This window comes from Paramisgurnus dabryanus, chromosome 19 (assembly GCF_030506205.2).
Source record: "Paramisgurnus dabryanus chromosome 19, PD_genome_1.1, whole genome shotgun sequence".
NCBI lineage: Eukaryota > Metazoa > Chordata > Actinopteri > Cypriniformes > Cobitidae > Paramisgurnus > Paramisgurnus dabryanus.
In genome coordinates this window covers 8,682,087-8,699,147 of record NC_133355.1, presented here as the reverse complement: position 1 = coordinate 8,699,147, position 17,061 = coordinate 8,682,087, and the positions used below count along the sequence as shown (strand labels likewise).

The following is a 17,061-nucleotide window of genomic DNA, read 5'->3' as shown; positions in this document are numbered from 1 at the left end:
ATGCCCCCTACACACCTCCAAAACAAAAGGCCAGCGAGTAATTTAGTACCACGCCGACCACAGGTGCTTTCTAAGGGTCAAGTCATTGAGGAACTAGTCAGAGCAATGACCTCAGCATAAAAGGCCCTCTGGGAGACAGAGGATCCAGTCACCTTTTCAAGCCCTTTTTATGACTGCCGGTCAGAAAAGGGCAGACCGCCAAGTCAGTGAGTGAACGACTGCAAAAAGAAAAAGGGGGCAGAGAGACAGCCGAGACAGTTTCTCCAGATTATACGAGTCTATTAAGAACGCCTAGGTCATCTGAATGGTACACGTACGGTTACGGCTGTTTAACTCTCGGCACGAGGAAAAGCTCAGAGTGCCGTTTTACAGAGTGTTGTTTCATTAGCGGTGGTCTTTTATATCGCGCGAGTCGTTTCTGTGAAATCACCACGACTATAAACTGTGCACCAGAACTTGGAGTCCTGCCTTTCTTCCCCCTGCTCTCACTTCTCTCTGTTTACTATAATTACTCACCCCATTTCATTTAAACACACCCTCACTCTCCCATCCACCGAGTCCAGTTTCACACGGCACAATCCAAAAATCACACCTCTCTCTCTCGTTCTGACCCACCTACCCTTTCACCCCATTCTGTCACTCCTTTCTTCATCTCACTCATCCACTTTCTCTATAACACTCACTTGGAAATCCAGCAGTACAGCGGTCAAACTAGAGTCGTTGTGTTCTTGCTAATCGAAAACACATTTTGCCCGGCGCTCCCTCCCTTCTACTTTTTTCCTCGCCCGTCCCTCCCTTAGTGACAATCATTCCCCTATTTCCTCAGCGCTGTGGGTCGTACTCCGCTTCTTGTTACTCTGTTATTCGCTCTCTCGTCCCTCCTCTCTTAAGGGAGAAGATGCCAAAAATAAATGGTACCTTGTATTGTAAAATGGCTGCGGGAAAGTCTTGAAGGGAAGCGGGCCCAAAGTGGGTAATCGCTTTCTAATAGACTAACATTTTTACGTTTATGCATTTGTCAAATGATTTCATCTAACGTAAGGAAGAAAATAAGTCACATTTTTCAGTACCCAATCAAAAGTTTGTATATGTAATTTTTCTTTCAGTTACATCACTTTTCTACGTACATAAGCCAAGCGTGGCCAAGTTACAAATCTATTCCTTCCTAGTTTAACATCAAAGTGAATTGATCAAGAATCAAAAGATATCCTAGAAGAACTGTAAAGGCATCTCTTCCTTCTCCTTTCAAGCTCTTTCAGCACCTGTCACTTAAAAGTAAAACTCTGTAATCGAAGTTTGTTCTGGCAGCCAAAAGATAAAATATAGCAATGGCGTGTATTTACACAGCCTTTCTTCTACTATGAAATTACATGCCCTCATTTCTACGACGTGCACTGAAAGCCACATCCTCCAGCTAGCCAAAACACACAGCAGGACAAATTGGGAGATGCTAAAAGAAAAGGTTTGAGCATTTTAGCGACTAAAGTAGATGACAAGAGAAAATAAATTGGGAAGAATTGCATCACACAGCGATCCCAAATCAAAAACAATTGGTGCATGCTGCCTTTTCTCACTCCCCAACTTACTTAATTTGAACTTATACATTTACATGTATACAAAGCGACGTACAGCGCATTACAAGGTATACATTTTACCAATATGTGCGTTCCCTGCGTTCAAACCCATGATCTTTTAAGCTGCTAACACAGTGGTTTACCACTGACCTACACAATAGCACTTTTACTGAAAGTATGCATTTAAAATTAAAGATTAATTCATATTTATACAAACATTGGGTCCATTATTCACAGTTCACACTTAAGAATAGGTCATTGCATTAGAAACCAACCAATAAGCATAAGCTTTCTCAGAAGAACCAAGTTTTCTAAGGAAAACTGCTTTTGACAAATTGGTCCCAAGGTGATTTTAAGTGGATATATATGTTCCTCCTAAACAGTTCACACGTGCGCCCCAAAAGAGGAACCACGGGTGACGTTAATCACAGCTAATATGGACATGTTTAAATAAGACAGACAAACCGAACAACATCCGTCCTCCGAAACCATGTGTTCTCTGGAGAATACTACACAGTCCCCAAATAGGTTTGTCTGTAAACACTAAATTGTATTTTTTTAAACCAAGTTTACATTTATGCATTTGGGAAACACTTTTATCCAAAGCAAATTACAGGGCATTACAACCTACACATGTGTGTGATCGCTGGGATCGAACCCACCATTGTTGCATTGGTAACACAATGCTCAAACAATAGAGCAAGAGTAGGTATTTTGGAAAATGATTTATTTGAAAACTCTGCTTTATTTCAAAACAATACAATATGGTCTGACATTTTGTAAAATGCAATGACCCTCATACATACTAACTGTAAGCTTCGCAATGGATCCATACATCACCCACTGATTCATTTATCAACTGCTCGCATCCAAGACAACCGAAAAGGACCACAAATCGGAACTAAAACGATTTGAGCATTGTGATCCGCTATTAATCCATACTCAGATTTCAAGCTGAAAGCGCCTTAGCTCAATCTTTGTAGACCGCAAACTAAATGCCGTCTAAAATCATTGCTATCCACTGCGCTCAATCAGCGGGACGCGTCAGTGCTGGTTACCATGACAACAGAGTCAGAGGTCAAAGGTGACTCAAAGGCTTCAGACAGATTTCACTACAGAGACGTTTGTGTTAAACTAGCACTGGCTCCAATAGGGAAAACATTTTCCAAGTAAAGGCCCGCGCGATTTGCACGTGCAATGAACCCTACTGAGTGAGTGAGGTTAACTGAGGATGAATCGCAAGCCTTTATAAGTAAGTTATCTATTTTTGAGAAATCGGTCTTTATTATAACATCCTCTTAAACGAATACAATTTAAGAATCTGGCATAACTTTTTAGGGACAACAAGCAAACAAACAAAGCTCATATGTTACGGCGTGCAGACGCATTAATCTTTAGTATCGCATTTGCTTTATCCGATTAATTTTTGCAGATAATGTCGTGATAATATAACCAGTCTGCAAACAGATGAATAAGTATTCGCTTGCATTTCGGGTCTAAAAATAGTCACTCACCTTGATTACGGTCCAGAACGGCGCTCACATCATTTGGGATCAAAATCCACCCTTCGTACGTAACAGCATGGTCTCCTGGATAATTCCTTGAAATTGCTGATGTGCCAAAAAAGAATGAAAAAAAAAACAAAATGGTCAGATTTCCCTGGAGAGCAATCCACGTTGACAAACCCTAACAAATATATTAGTCGAGTCAGTAGATCGAGCCACCCTTCAAAAATATGCTGTAATGTTATTTATCTACATGGGGCGCACTGGTCACGGTTTATGATCCTAGTCTAGCTAGCATAGCTCGTTAGCTAAGAGCAAACCACAATCTTAACCTAAATCATTGCACTGTGCACCACACATACGAACTAGTCGAAACCAAACCAGAATAGCAAGTAGTTGGACTGTGACTGTTTACCTCCAGGGAATGTCAAAAGGCCATTGCAATTTTAAAAGACACATGTCTGTGACCAACTTGGCTAGAACCCCACGTATACAACGTCAACGGCCATTCAATGCACGTCTCCCGTGTTTACCACCCACGAAACGAATGATTTCACACCAGGTTAGTACTACCACTAAACACCTCACTCAAATAAAACGACTGATCCGTCCTGACAGGCACATTCACTGGTATGGCCAGCTACCTTAACACCGCGATAACGTTACGTCCACACGACTAGTAAACGTAACGAAGCAGCCGCTGCTGGTGTGGACCAGCTTAGCAAAGTGTTGCCTTTCAATAAAAATCCAACAATAACACAAAAACGTCCTCGGAATGAGCAAAATCAGCTTGAATAAAAATCTAGCGATCTTCGGGATGAGCCCAACACGGGTTATTAAAAAACACGAACTGTCAACAAAATGGCGGCCGCTGCGCTGAATCAACAGAGGACCCGAAATGGATCTCTCTCTCTCAATGTCCTCGCCCTCTCCCACGTCCTTTCCACAGCGCTCATTACCCGTGATATTCCGATGTCTCCCAAATGCCTCTCTAGGTCCGCGTTAGTACAGCTCAGGTGCGTCGGAACGGGCCTCTCTCGTTGATCGGGCCTCCATGTCTGCTAAGCCCGTATCGTTTCTGTCAGTACAACACGGGCATTCTCACAGTCAGAGCGGGAGGGGAGGGAGCGAGCGCCGCGGAGAGAGCAGAGCGGGGGAAAGAAGGGGGGGCAGCGGGTGAAAGGAGGGGAGTTGTCGAAGGCTGTTCAACACTTTCTCCTTGCTTCATTTTACGGGGCCGTTCATATAAACGACACAATTTTTAGAACCCAATAAGGGATGCATTTTGTTTCGAACGCAAGCAGCACGCATGCGCTGCGCGTGAGCACGAACGTGCATTTAACGTTGCGCTGCTGAAACGCGTTTATTGCTGATTTATTCTAAAGGAGGTCGTGTTGTCGTACGCTCGTGGCACTGTTTACCCACAGTGAAATATCGAGACTCCCGTGGGAATTTTTGCCGCGAGGCGGGTTGTGTAACTGAGTAAGTGGGCTGAGTCCAATCGTTTTGAGAGGAGCGGCGACAACCGGGAAAAAGCTGCTTCTTATTTGACCTTTTTCTTCACTCCCATTAAACCATTGGCGCAGGCGTGGAGAAGGCGGGATAGTGAGAAACTCAGTTGCACAATACATACGGTTATTTCTGAATGTCAAAAGATTATTGTTATTATAGGCTTCACGAGAAACATGCACAGCCACGCATGCGCTTTCCGTGACTCGTTTGACTTCAGATATCATCCAAAATGCCTTTGACAATTGGCAGACCGTGGCCTTTCATCCACAGTGCATTACAAAGTATACATTTGTATCGTTATGCGTGTTCCCTGGATCTTGAACCCATGATCTATGCGTTGCTAACGCAATGTTATAGCAAGTTAATGACACCACAGTAATTGACATTAAGCTCATGCTATAAACATTGAAATACTTAGTATTTAATTTATTCCCTTATGTTTTGCTACAAACAAGATAATATAAATAATTCATTAAAGGTGCAGCGGAGGATTTTCTCGAATTTAGGAAAGAACTGACTTTTCCATTTTAAAAAAAATGCAATTGGGCAACACTCCTGATTGACAACTAGGAGGACCAATAGTCTTGATGATCCACCCGGAAAAAGAAAATTCTCCGCAATACCTTTAAAGGGAACATTCAACAAGACTTTTTTTTAAAGGTCAAATAAATCGTTGGTGTCCCCAGAGTACGTATGTGAAATTCTAGTTCAAAATACCATATAGATAATTTATTATAATATGCTAAAATTGCCACTTTGTAGGTGTCGGAAAAATGGGTGTGTCCTTTTAAATGCAAATGAGCTGATCTCTGCACTAAATGGAAATGCCGTAGATCGATAGTGCTGATTAAGGGGCGGTATTATCCCCTTCTGACATCACAAGGGGAGCCAAATTTCGATGACCTACTTTCACATGCTTGCAGAGAATGGTTTACCAAAACTAAGTTACTGGGTTGATCTTTTTCACATTTTCTAGATTGATAGAAGCACTGGGGACCCAATTATAACAATTAAACATGGAAAAGTCCGATTTTTATAATATGTCCACTTTAAAACTACTGTTTGGTCGACTCATAAATGTGATGCCATTTATATGTAAACTCAAAACTCACAAATTGCCTTAAAATTGTTTTATTAATGTATTTTTTCCAAAGTGCATTACATAATATATATTTATTATTAATTGCCTTTATTGTGAATATTTATTTATTCTTGTAAACATTTAATTTTCACAAATCCCTCATAAAACGGGTTGTGTTTAAAATGCCACACATATTATACAAAAGGCTTGTCATGAGTTGAACAGTCTTGTAACTGATTTAGGACTGGAAACCCTGAGCATAAAGCACCCAAAGGGGCATCAAAATATAGCTGTGAAACATCTACACAGTGTCAGCTTCCAAACAGGTTAATAAAGTATTTAAATCTCCACAGGAATTTCCCGTCTTGGATCCCTTCTTAAATAGCATCAATAACAAACAATCCACATTCAACAAAACATTAGAGACATTACACAATCTCAGGAAGGCACTGCCCACGATCAAAAAAGTGGTGCCAATGTTGCATATGTTTCATAAAGAAGCTCATCTGTATATGTTCAAACATTTATATGATACCTTCAAAAGGCCCAAGACATGTGCATGGCAGATGCCACATTTACAGGTAAGGAAAAGTAAATATCTCACATTTTTGGGGGGTATTAAAACATTGAACGCTCTGTTGAAAGTGTGTGTGCCTGTGTTTGTTCCAACTACAATTTGAATGAATTAATGTTGGGATTGCATAAAATGTGTTAATGTTTGACCATAAACATTCTTGGAGAGATTTGAAAGCAACTAAATGTAGGACAGTTTACTTTACAGATATAATTAACATACACAGAGGGAGATATGGTCGGAGAGATATTGATTCAGATATTGATATTGTCTCCGTTAAAATGTCTTTCAAAAAAGCAGCACATCATAGGTAGGTCTTTGGGGGCTCCGGGAAGCAATAGTGCACATGGCTTGACTGTTTGTGCTTCTTTTTATCCTGGATTGATCAGAATAACAGCTGCTAAAGAGTTTCAAAGGTGCTTTGTTCCTCTGTGTTCGGTGATGAGGGAACTGGACCTGGAGGTGCAGATGTGGGCTGGAAACCGCGGTCTTCACCATCCAGACTTTTGCGACAGACAGGACAGGTGTCATGCTATTAACACAAACCATTACACAGTAAGGTCTGAGAACCTACATTTCACATATCACGTACAAAAAAGCAGTTACACTATTATAATGAAAACGACAGAAAAGTGTCACAATATTGCACTGTGAGTGCAAAATGATGTAAAGCGACTACTCTGTACTGTAATTTATTTTAGATAGTTGGCGTTAGTTTATTTCGTTTTTCCTCTGTGCACCACTAGAGGTAATTTCACATTTTTTTGCAGGGAATCAAGGTTAGGTTGGTAAACCTTTATTTACACTGCATGCGGCTGCCGGAGCTGATCGCGGCCACTCTAGTCAATGCTTGTGTTTACACTAGTCGCGCCACATTTCAGAAGCGTCTTTCCGCGCCACTTCCCTAAATATATGCACCTAGTCTATTTTTGACATGCGCCGCGTCAAAGCCGCACCGTAAAAACAAAATAAGTCAAAAATCCTATCAATTTCAAATTAAACACCCTGTGCAGACTGTATATCACATCACTGTCCTCTTGCTCACATGCACTGAATGTGAAATAAAGATACATAACTGAGGATGAATTTTAGACGAATATACAGAATTTTTAATCCTTGTTCTTTATAACCAAGTTTATTAACTTTGTTGTATACTGAAAAAATAAGCAAAAACACAATAATAAACAGAATTGTCAGAGCCGATGGTGTAGTGGACAGTGCTCCGACATATGGTGCAGACGCACTTCCGGCGACCCGAGGTTAGATTCCCGGCTCGAGGTCCTTTGCCGATCCCATGCCCCTCTCTCACCCTGTACTTTCCTGTCGTCTATTGATTACTGTCTGTCAAATAAAGGCAAAATGGCCCAAAAAATAAAATCAAATACAGAACTAAACTGAACCAAACATGTTAGAACTCACAAAATCAAGAAACACTATGTCAGACAGGCACATCACAAAACAAATCATGTGGTCTCACGACTCCTGTCACTTCGCTCCTAAAATGCTTCTGGTTTGAGTTGGCACCACGATTGAACAAAACCATGTCTGAGTCATAATGCGCCGCAGACACGTGCAGTGTAAATAAAGGGTTAGCATGGTCCAGTTAGCATCTGATAGTAGATAAAGCATTTTTCTTTATTGAGGGCTATTCAAAATTAGTTGTGTATTCTTACAAAATAAACTTTTTTTATTTTAAATACATTTTCATGCAACATTACATTATAGTATAAATCACATTATACAAATTTGTATAACCTATGGTTTAATCTCCTTTCATTGTTTTACCCGAAGTTGTTTTACCTGCAGTGTAAAATTGATCTAAGACTATTTGAAAGGATTCATACCAGTTGTAGCCAAGGCACAATGCAGTTGGTGTGATAGCAGTGCAGACAGGGCAGCTGCAGGACAGATTCCCCTGCAGAATATGCCTCTCTACACACAGGGCATTCCAATCGGCATGCTGAGAGATAAAGAAGGGGGACAAATATGCACGAATGAGCAAACAAGAAAAATGGCGGGAACAGTTGTCATATGCTGTATGCTATGCTGCCTGTCTCCCATTGAAATGTAAAGCTGGAAAATATTTCAAGACAAAAAACAAACCAATCTGAGGCTCAAGGATCAATAACAAGAAAACTGGAATTTCTTTGGAAATCTTTGATATACTGGAATTTCTTTGGGAATCTTTGAGTATGGCACAATAGGCTGTTGTCAAAGAAATAGTTCACTTAAAAATAAAAGTTAAACAATGTATATCTAACCAACAATTAAACCTGACATTAACTGTACCATAACTCCTTTATTCCAGGTCTGTTCTGCTACTGACTGTTGCTAGAGCAGCCATATTGAGTGTTGCATTGTTCCCTTATAGCTGTGCTCATGGGAAAGCAAAACTCTCAATTATTTGTACGTGATAGATCATTTACAATAGTCTAATTAGCTAAAAATTCTGTCTAAACTGTCCCGAATAAATAGAAATTCATCACAGTTTAGCTACAATTCAAACTACAGGGCTAAACATAGGGGCAAGTACAGATCAGTGAACCACCCATGGGCAAATACCAGTGGCGGCTCTTGACTGCTCTTCCGAGGGGCGCAATTTTAAAATATGTGTTCGGAGTGTCATGTGTGTTGTTCGTGTTTTCAAAACATGTGTTTGTTGCGTCATGTGAAACCATTTATGATAAAGGAGACGCCTACATTCACAAAATACACAGAAGACACTCCCTTACAGTAAACTCTGATTACGAATGAGATTATGTGAGTATCTGGCAAACGTGAGCGTCTCTTTTATCATAAACCCTTGGCACTCATTTTGCCAAGACATGTGATGCACATAGGTTCACTCAACACGTTGAACACATATTTTGAAATTACGAACCATACACATGACGGGCTACATACATGTTGTGACGAACTTCGCATCGAGCGCAAATACAGGCTGTTTAGTAAAAGACTAATGTTGAAATCAGGTTAAGGCAACAAGAAATGATGAGTGGAAGTGTCCAGAAGCATGCAAACAGACCTGTTTTGCTTGAAAACACTTCAGAGGACTGTGGGGTGAACAGTGACTCAGAGAGGATTATGGGAACTTACCAGCCTGTTCTGTGGAGATGCTAATGGTGGGAAGAGATGAGATCATCTCTTTCTCAGCAGGAGGGGGACCGCTACATTCAGACTGGCCGAGCAACTGGGAAAAGATAGCAGAGGTTGAGTATCAAGATATGTGTAATGCATCTTAAATTTCAGCAAGAAATTACTATAATGTGGTAGACTTTTCGTGGTAGAGGTCACACTCTTGAACTGTGACCAATTTAGTGCCAACGGACAAAACGTATTGATGACTAATGAGGCTAAGCAAAAGAGCCTGTTGACGTGAGTCATTTCACAAAATGGTGCTTGAGATGATGTCACCAATGACAATGTTACTCACCTGTGTAATGACCACATCTAGACCACCTTGTCCCCAAGCATAATCTCCAGGGTTAGAGTGTAACATGCTCGACCTGATGGGCAAAATTATTGAATGATAAATCAATTGATGTACCGGTAGATTTTCTTTAAATGTGTTTTAGTGAATTTGGAGGTGAAGCATAAAGAACACCATCACACCATGAAGATGTTTGGGAATCTGTGCTTTCAGCATTGGTAAAAAGACCAGCCAGGAATTGCTGGACCATCCTAAAATAAACAAAGAGAAGTTTTGTATATCAGCCACTCAGGATTTCCAAAATCAAGAGAATTCATGGAAATGTACAATTGTTTGGGACTAAAAAAGAAAAAAACTTGAAAATGAATGAAATCACATGCAAAAAATAAACTTATGTAATGTTAAAGGTATAGTTTAGCCAAAATTGTATTATTTACTCATTCTCAAGTTGTTCCTGTATGAGTTTCTCTGCTAAACACAAAGGAAGATTTTTTGTAATCAAACAAGAGCACCACTGACTTACATAATAGGGGGGAAAATACTATAAAAGTCAATGGTGCTCCACAACTGCTACAAGCATTGCTCAAAATATCTTCCTTAATGTTCAGCAGAACAAAGAAACTTGACTTGAGGGTAAGTAAATGATGATAATTTTTGGGTAAACTATTCCTTGACTCACTTTTTTTTAAAAATATGCTCCCCTACACTGTAAAAAAAATTCCGTAGAAATTGCAGCTGGGTTGCCGGTAATTTACCGTAGATTTAAATTTAAGTTTTTTACTGGCAATATTTTGTTCAAAGTTAAATGAACATTAAACATTTACGAGTCTTTGTCTTTACAGAGTAAAACTAAAAAACAGCATCAAGCAAAACATTCTGGGAAACAAAATCTGAAGCAAAAAACAGAAGAAGGTTGATGCTGATTTCTGGTTCCCAGAATGCTTTGCATGAGGCTGTTATTGTATAGTTTTATTCTGTAAAGATAAAGACTGGTTAATATTTAAAATTTATTTAACTTTGAACAAACTCTTGCCAGTAAATAACATAAATGTAAATCTACGGTAAATTACCGGCAACCCAGCTGCAATAACATTGTCATTTCTACGGATTTTTTTTACAGTGTATAGTCAGGGCCGGCGCTAGCTATAGGTAGAGTAGGCAAATGCCTAGGGCCTCAAGCATGGAAAGGGGGCCTCCATAACCCCGGATTTCCACCGACTGCGGAGCGGCTGCAGATCAGCTCCGCTGTGTTACGGCTCCGCACTCCGCCGTCCGTCAATACCCACCAGTTCCGAATTTGTTGCAGAGCGGCTGCGTGCTGAAGTGACGAGGACCCATGAGGTCTCGCAAATTCACGTGATGATCGCGCGATACCTAGTTCTGTCTCTGCCCATTATGCCGTTGAATTATGACATTTTAACAAACCAGCCCAGATCACAATACGAGATCTCGCGTAGACAGAGCAGTACATCATCAAATCCATCCAAAATTCAAAAAATAAGAAGGCTGCTAAAACATTTATTTATGCTCTATCTTTAGTGTATTTATTTTAAACTCCCCCTGGCTCTGTTCTTGTCTATTATTTGTTGTTTCTGTATTAATGACTTTATTTGTGTGTGTTTGTAATGTTTGTATTGCAAATATTTAATAAAAAAAAAACACGAGTTCTCGCGTATTCAGGTATGATCACGCGATAAAGTCATGGCTCCGCCCTGCGGAGCTGTCCGGCATCCGTCAAAAATAGAAGCTCTGCGTATTTGTGCCGGAGGGCTGCGGATGGCCGGAGCTGTGACGGATTCGGAGCGCAGTCAGTGGAAATACACACATTGACATTGAATGGAAACCGATTGACCCCGCCGCCGTTCCGCAACGGATCCGCAGCCGTTCCGCAGTCGGTGGAAATCCGGGGTAACTGCTAAGTCCATGTGTGCTGGTCCGACAATCACTACTGGCAGCATTAAATAAAGTTTTAAGGTGAGTTCAACTTTATGTGGCGCCACCACTGCAAGAATTAAGTTTGTATTTAAAAAAGTTTGTATTTAAAGTCGAACAGCAAACAAAACTGGCGTTACCTAAAGTAAACTGTCTGTATATCTTGTAAGTCCTCTACACTTTATTTTAGTTTTCAAATGTAAGTAGTTTGTCTGTTTAACTTCCAGTGGCAGCTGATTTGTATGGATATTTAAGGTAGTTTATAAAAAGGTATTGCAATAGTCTGATAGATAACTTTATACTGTATATTGGTTAAAGCGTAACTAAACCCCTGGTCAGAGCCTGACTCCACCCACTGCAATATTTGAAAAATGCAAGAAAAGTGGGCAGATCCCTACGGAGATAGAGGGGACGAACTAAGCTTGTACCAAGTGTGTGGTGAGATCGTAACAAGGGCGTGGTGAGCTTGAACCTGCTTAGGTCACGAGTTATTTCTTGGACCCAACATCCAATAGGAAAATTCAACTGCAGTAGCCACCGTTCAACCTAAAGAGGGCAGCACTCAGACGTTTTTACACCATATATTGTAGTATTGAAACACTTTATATCCAAATGTCAAAAAACTTACTAAAATCAATGAACAGCACTAATAAAGCATCATTCTTACAGATCATTAACTAAAAAAAGTTGGTTTAGGGTTTAGTTACTCTTTAAGTAAGAGGGAAATTCTTCTTTATACCAAGTTAAAATAAAAAAAAACAATAAAAGTTTTCTACGAGGTGTTCACCTGTATTTATTTATGGTTAGGGTTTTTGCAATGTATTGTTGTCTTTTTAATTTTACTCTTTGGAGAAAGCAAAACTGTTATCCTGTGTTATCCCAAAAAGAAGGTGTTTTTAATAAAAGTGACTGCCTTAAAATTTTTAACACATGTGGTTTTGCATCATTTCTAATTACATTTTAGCATAAAGTTAATCAATTTGTTGATAAAACTTAATAAAAAGTAAAAGTTATGGGGAAAAACATGTTTATTAGTAGTGCTCATCTGATTTCTTACACAGTAGAAAAACACGTTCTCACATTATTCTGAAAATTAGAGGGGTGTGAGGGGCCTCCAACATAAATTTTGCCTAGGGCCTCCAAATATCTAGAACCGGCCTTCTGTTCTTGAAACCCATTCAGCCGATCTTTTGGTCCGGTGGTACAATTTTTAGCATAGCTTAGAATAATTCACTGAATCTGATCAGACCATTAGCATTGCGCTAAAAAATAACCAAAGAATTTCGATATTTTTCTAATTTTAAACTTGACTCTTCTGTAGTTACATCGTGCACCAAGAGCAACAGAAAATTAAAAGTTGATATAAGTATGTCTTATTGAATAGATTTCTGTTTAAACCTATTTATGGTATCTTTTCTAGCTATATAATCACTATATAATACTAAACTAAAAACTCCTTATCCAGTAATCACTGGTAAATAAAATTTATAATAATATATTTTTATTATTATAATTATTATAATATATAAACAAAGTGTGTAGGATCCCTGACTCACAAAGGACTGACATTTATTTTAACATGTAATGGTCTCTAGAATGTAAAAACAAATACAACCATGCAAATAGAGTATTAGCATGTGTACGCTAAACATACTGGCCTAAACTCACTACAGTAAAATACTATTAAAAGTAAAAAAATTCAAATGTCAGTGGAAAGTAAGTTGAAGATTCAAATGTCAAATAGGCCATCAGAATTAGAAATATTTTCATAAATTATACAAATGTTCACAAAATCTGCATGTTAAAGGGGACATATCATGTAAATCTCACTTTTTCTATAATTGGGTCCCCAGTGCTTCTATCAATCTAGAAAATATGAAAAAGATCCACCCAGTAACTTAGTTTTAGTAAACCATTCTCTGCAAGCATGCGAAAAACTAGGTCATTGAAATTTGCCTCCCCTTGTGATGTCAGAAGGGGATAATACTGCCACTTAATCTGCACTATCCAATAGGGCTGGGCAAAAAAAAATCGATTTTCCGATTAATCGTTTTTTAAAACCTGGTCGATTCAGAATCGATTCTCAAAGAGCAGAATCTATTTTTTTCCTTTCATATTTATTTCTGCAAACATTGAACGAAAGATTAACGTTAATCAAATTACTAGTCTTCTTCAGTAGATGTCACCCTCTTTTTTGCCTTGCGTGATGTTATCAAGGAGCGAGAGGCAAACCTGTCATTCATTCATTCAGTGCTTAAAATGGCGGTTTCAGGTGCTTCATCGATTTTATTAATTACCCACTTGTAACCTGCAGTTTACTGTTCTTTTTATTAATATAGTATTTGTATTAAATCTATATTCATTGAGTTGAATCGAGAATCGAGTATAAAAACCGGCCCAAGAACCAGAATCGGAAAAATGAATCGAGAATCGAAATCGAATCGATCTAGAAAATCTGAATCGATACCCAGCCCTACTATCCAACCACGGCACTGCCATTTAGTGCAGAGATCAGCTCATTTGCATTTTAAAAGACAAACCCAAAACAGCTAATTTTTGCTCACACCTACAAAGTGGCAATTTTAACTTGATATAATAAATTATCTATATGGTATTTTGAGCGAAAACTTCACATACGTACTCTGGAGACACCAAAGATTTTTTACATCTTAAAGTCTTGTGAAAGGTCCCCTTTAAACTTCTTTAAAGGTGCATTGTGGGACTTTTAGTGGCATCTAGTGGTGAGACTGTGAATTGCAAACAACGGCTCAGTCCAGACCTCACCGCTCCCTTTCGAAATGCATAGAGAAGCTACGGTAGGGTAAAACAATAAAAAACACTTCATTATGTAAGGTACCACTGACAACATAGTTATGTATAATATATTGCATTTCTGTAAAGGGATCCTTCTTAAAGTTACACAATGCACCTTTAACTACCATTCAAAGGTTTTGAATGACTGTCCACACTTAAGCAATAATGATAACAGTAAGCTCTTATAGCAATTTGTGTCTAATGAAACAAATGAATATGTTTGCACTATTACATTTTTGTGTACATTTCAAACATTTAAACATATACTTTCAAATTTTAAGATCATGAGACACATCTCAGTTAAGCATTTCTAAACCTTGAATGGTACTGTAACCAAATATTCCTCTTTATGCACTTCCTGGAAGAAAGCAGCTGTAACAAGTGGTACTACACACCCCTCTACAGCCTGTTCCTGATCCAGTCTAGAGTTTCTCTGTTGGCTGTTTTCTTGCGGGAGTTGTGTCGGCTCAGTGCAGTCTCTTAAAGTCTCCACGGAGGCTACAGGTCCCAGTGTCCCAGGAGCAGGATCACCAACTGTAGCCTCGACCCCAGAGCGGCTGTGGAGGGCATCTGTGACCGTGGGGTCAGAAAGGAGGGCTGAATGTTCCATGAACAACAGCTGGCACAGCTAATAGTAAGGAAAGAAAACAAAAGGTTTTAGTGAAAAGAAAAAATGGTAAATTCGTGTGTGTGTTTTAAATATTTCATATCAGATTTCTGTGTGAGCCCCCACCCTCCACAAGCAAAGTTATTCTGCATTGTCCTTGCTATTCTTGTATTTAATATATTTATTACATGTACATATTTCTGTGTTATTATACTTTTTAAAAAAAGGGGGTGGTTTAACTCATGCATGGGTCAAATATGGACAATCCCAAAGCCAAAAGCATGTGACTTATTATGACTTTCATAAAATTACTTGTAATACATTATAGCTCAGTGTAACAGCATAGCAGCACAAGGGTCATCGGTTCAAACCCAGGGAACACATACTGATAAATGCATACCTTGTAAGTCACTGTAGATAAAAGCATTTGCCAAATGTGTCAATTTAAATAAAAAGATAAAACGAACCAGTCCACAAATATTTTACCTCTGCAAACTGTGAGTTCATTTCATCACTGTCTACATCTGCTGCATCCGTGCCATCAGTGCTTTGTAAAAGACTAAAAAGCATGGGTTAGTTGTTGTAAATGACTTTTAAATAAAAGTCAGAACAGACTAAATAACCCCATAGATACCAAATTAATTTAATCACAATTCAAACTTGATCATTATTACAGTTATTAAGATATCTGGGCTCACCTGGAATTCTCTGACACCTCTTCAATGAAGTCAGATTCACATCTTGGACATACAAACTCCTGTAAGGATTACAGACTGGATCTGATTTATAACAAATTCATAATTTTTCCTGTAACTCAATTGGTAGAGCAGCACAAAGGTCATGGGTTCAAATCCCAGGAAACACCATACAGCAAAAAATACATTTATCTGGCCAAAAATATATTTTAAATATATGCTAAATACATTTTGTACAATGTTATGCTCAATTGAATATATTTTTGAATTTGGAAATATATTTAGTTTTAAGCTTCATATATCAACATATAGTTCAAAATGTATTTCAAGGGGAAGCAAATACATTTCAAATTTAACATCCCATAAGGCAAAAATTTATTTTTGGCCTAAATATATTTTAAATGCTAAATACAAGTTATTTTTATAAAGTATATTTTTGAAGTTAAAAATTTATAATTGTACCATTTTAAAACTGCTTATAAACAAAATAAACAAAGTTTTTGCTTTAAATATGACGTAAATATATTTCCTTGGATTGAAATATATGGAGGGATAAATATATTTTTAATGTTTTAAAATACTTTTATGTAAACATATTCCAAAATATATTTCAGCAAATATATTTTTTTGCATATTTTGAAATATATTTAAAAATATATATTTTTGCCGTATGGGTCACACATACAGATAAAATGTAGGCTATACCTTGAATTCACATTAAGTAGCTTTCGATAAATCAGTCGGAAAATGCATTTAAATGTATTTATTCTACATGTAATATATGACCTGCCAGCAGAGCCAAATTTATATTCAGACATTTATTCAGACCTGTTATTTATGGTGCAATGCATTGGCTCTGGTGAGCGCGTGTGTTTATAGTTTACCGAGGTTGCAGACGGTCGTGGGCTAAATTTGGCATCTGTGTAACTCCTAAACTTAGATACGGAATTTCATACACACGACACCCATCACACACTATATAACGTTTAATCTGTAGTTTACATATATAAATGTCATTACGCGGTTTAACGTTATGTGAATTAATACGAAAAGACGCATTTAAATAGTAACGAAAACTAAGTTAGTACTTCTACTGTAAGTTAAAAGACAACTGCAGTTATGTTTGAGGCAATCATAGACTAAACGCACAGAATTCATCTCAGTCAAGTGTTTTTCTTTTTACATACCGGCAGTTTTGGATCGATTTCACCTTTACAGCAGTGACAGAAGAAGCGGTGTCGCGCGGCAGCCTCCGCCATTTTCACACATCAGATTAAGCAGCGTATGACGTCGGTTGTCAAGGAGACGCGTCAGTCCGATTTGACCCCCATGGTTAT

General features: G+C 38.5%; 2 protein-coding genes across 4 annotated transcripts in view; both read right to left on the bottom strand.

The window, feature by feature from the left end:
* The window catches only part of ash1l (ash1 (absent, small, or homeotic)-like (Drosophila)), a 32,941-nt gene extending 28,395 nt beyond the window's left edge, over window positions 1-4,546 (bottom strand). Inside the window, exons 1-2 of the mRNA XM_065287833.2 lie at window positions 4,039-4,546; window positions 3,089-3,184 (exon numbers count right to left, since the gene is read on the bottom strand). The gene's annotated coding sequence lies outside the window, so the exon portion shown is untranslated. The remainder of the gene's footprint in view (window positions 1-3,088; window positions 3,185-4,038) is intronic.
* Window positions 4,547-5,712: 1,166 nt separating this feature from the next.
* Window positions 5,713-17,043, bottom strand: rnf115b (ring finger protein 115b). Of its 3 annotated transcripts, none has more exons than XM_065287813.1 (9): window positions 16,912-17,043; window positions 15,728-15,786; window positions 15,516-15,588; window positions 14,818-15,050; window positions 9,859-9,927; window positions 9,680-9,752; window positions 9,343-9,436; window positions 8,091-8,206; window positions 5,713-6,778 (listed from the first exon to the last, which is right to left on the bottom strand). In XM_065287813.1, the coding sequence occupies exons 1-9, from the start codon at window positions 16,981-16,983 to the stop codon at window positions 6,647-6,649; spliced, it is 921 nt and encodes a 306-aa protein (XP_065143885.1). In that variant the 5' UTR covers window positions 16,984-17,043; the 3' UTR covers window positions 5,713-6,646. The 3 variants fall into 3 exon arrangements, with proteins under 3 accessions (XP_065143885.1, XP_065143897.1, XP_065143894.1); XM_065287825.1 differs by having other exon boundaries at window positions 15,728-15,802; window positions 16,912-17,022; XM_065287822.1 differs by having other exon boundaries at window positions 15,728-15,808; window positions 16,912-16,993.
* Window positions 17,044-17,061: the final 18 nt, after the last annotated feature.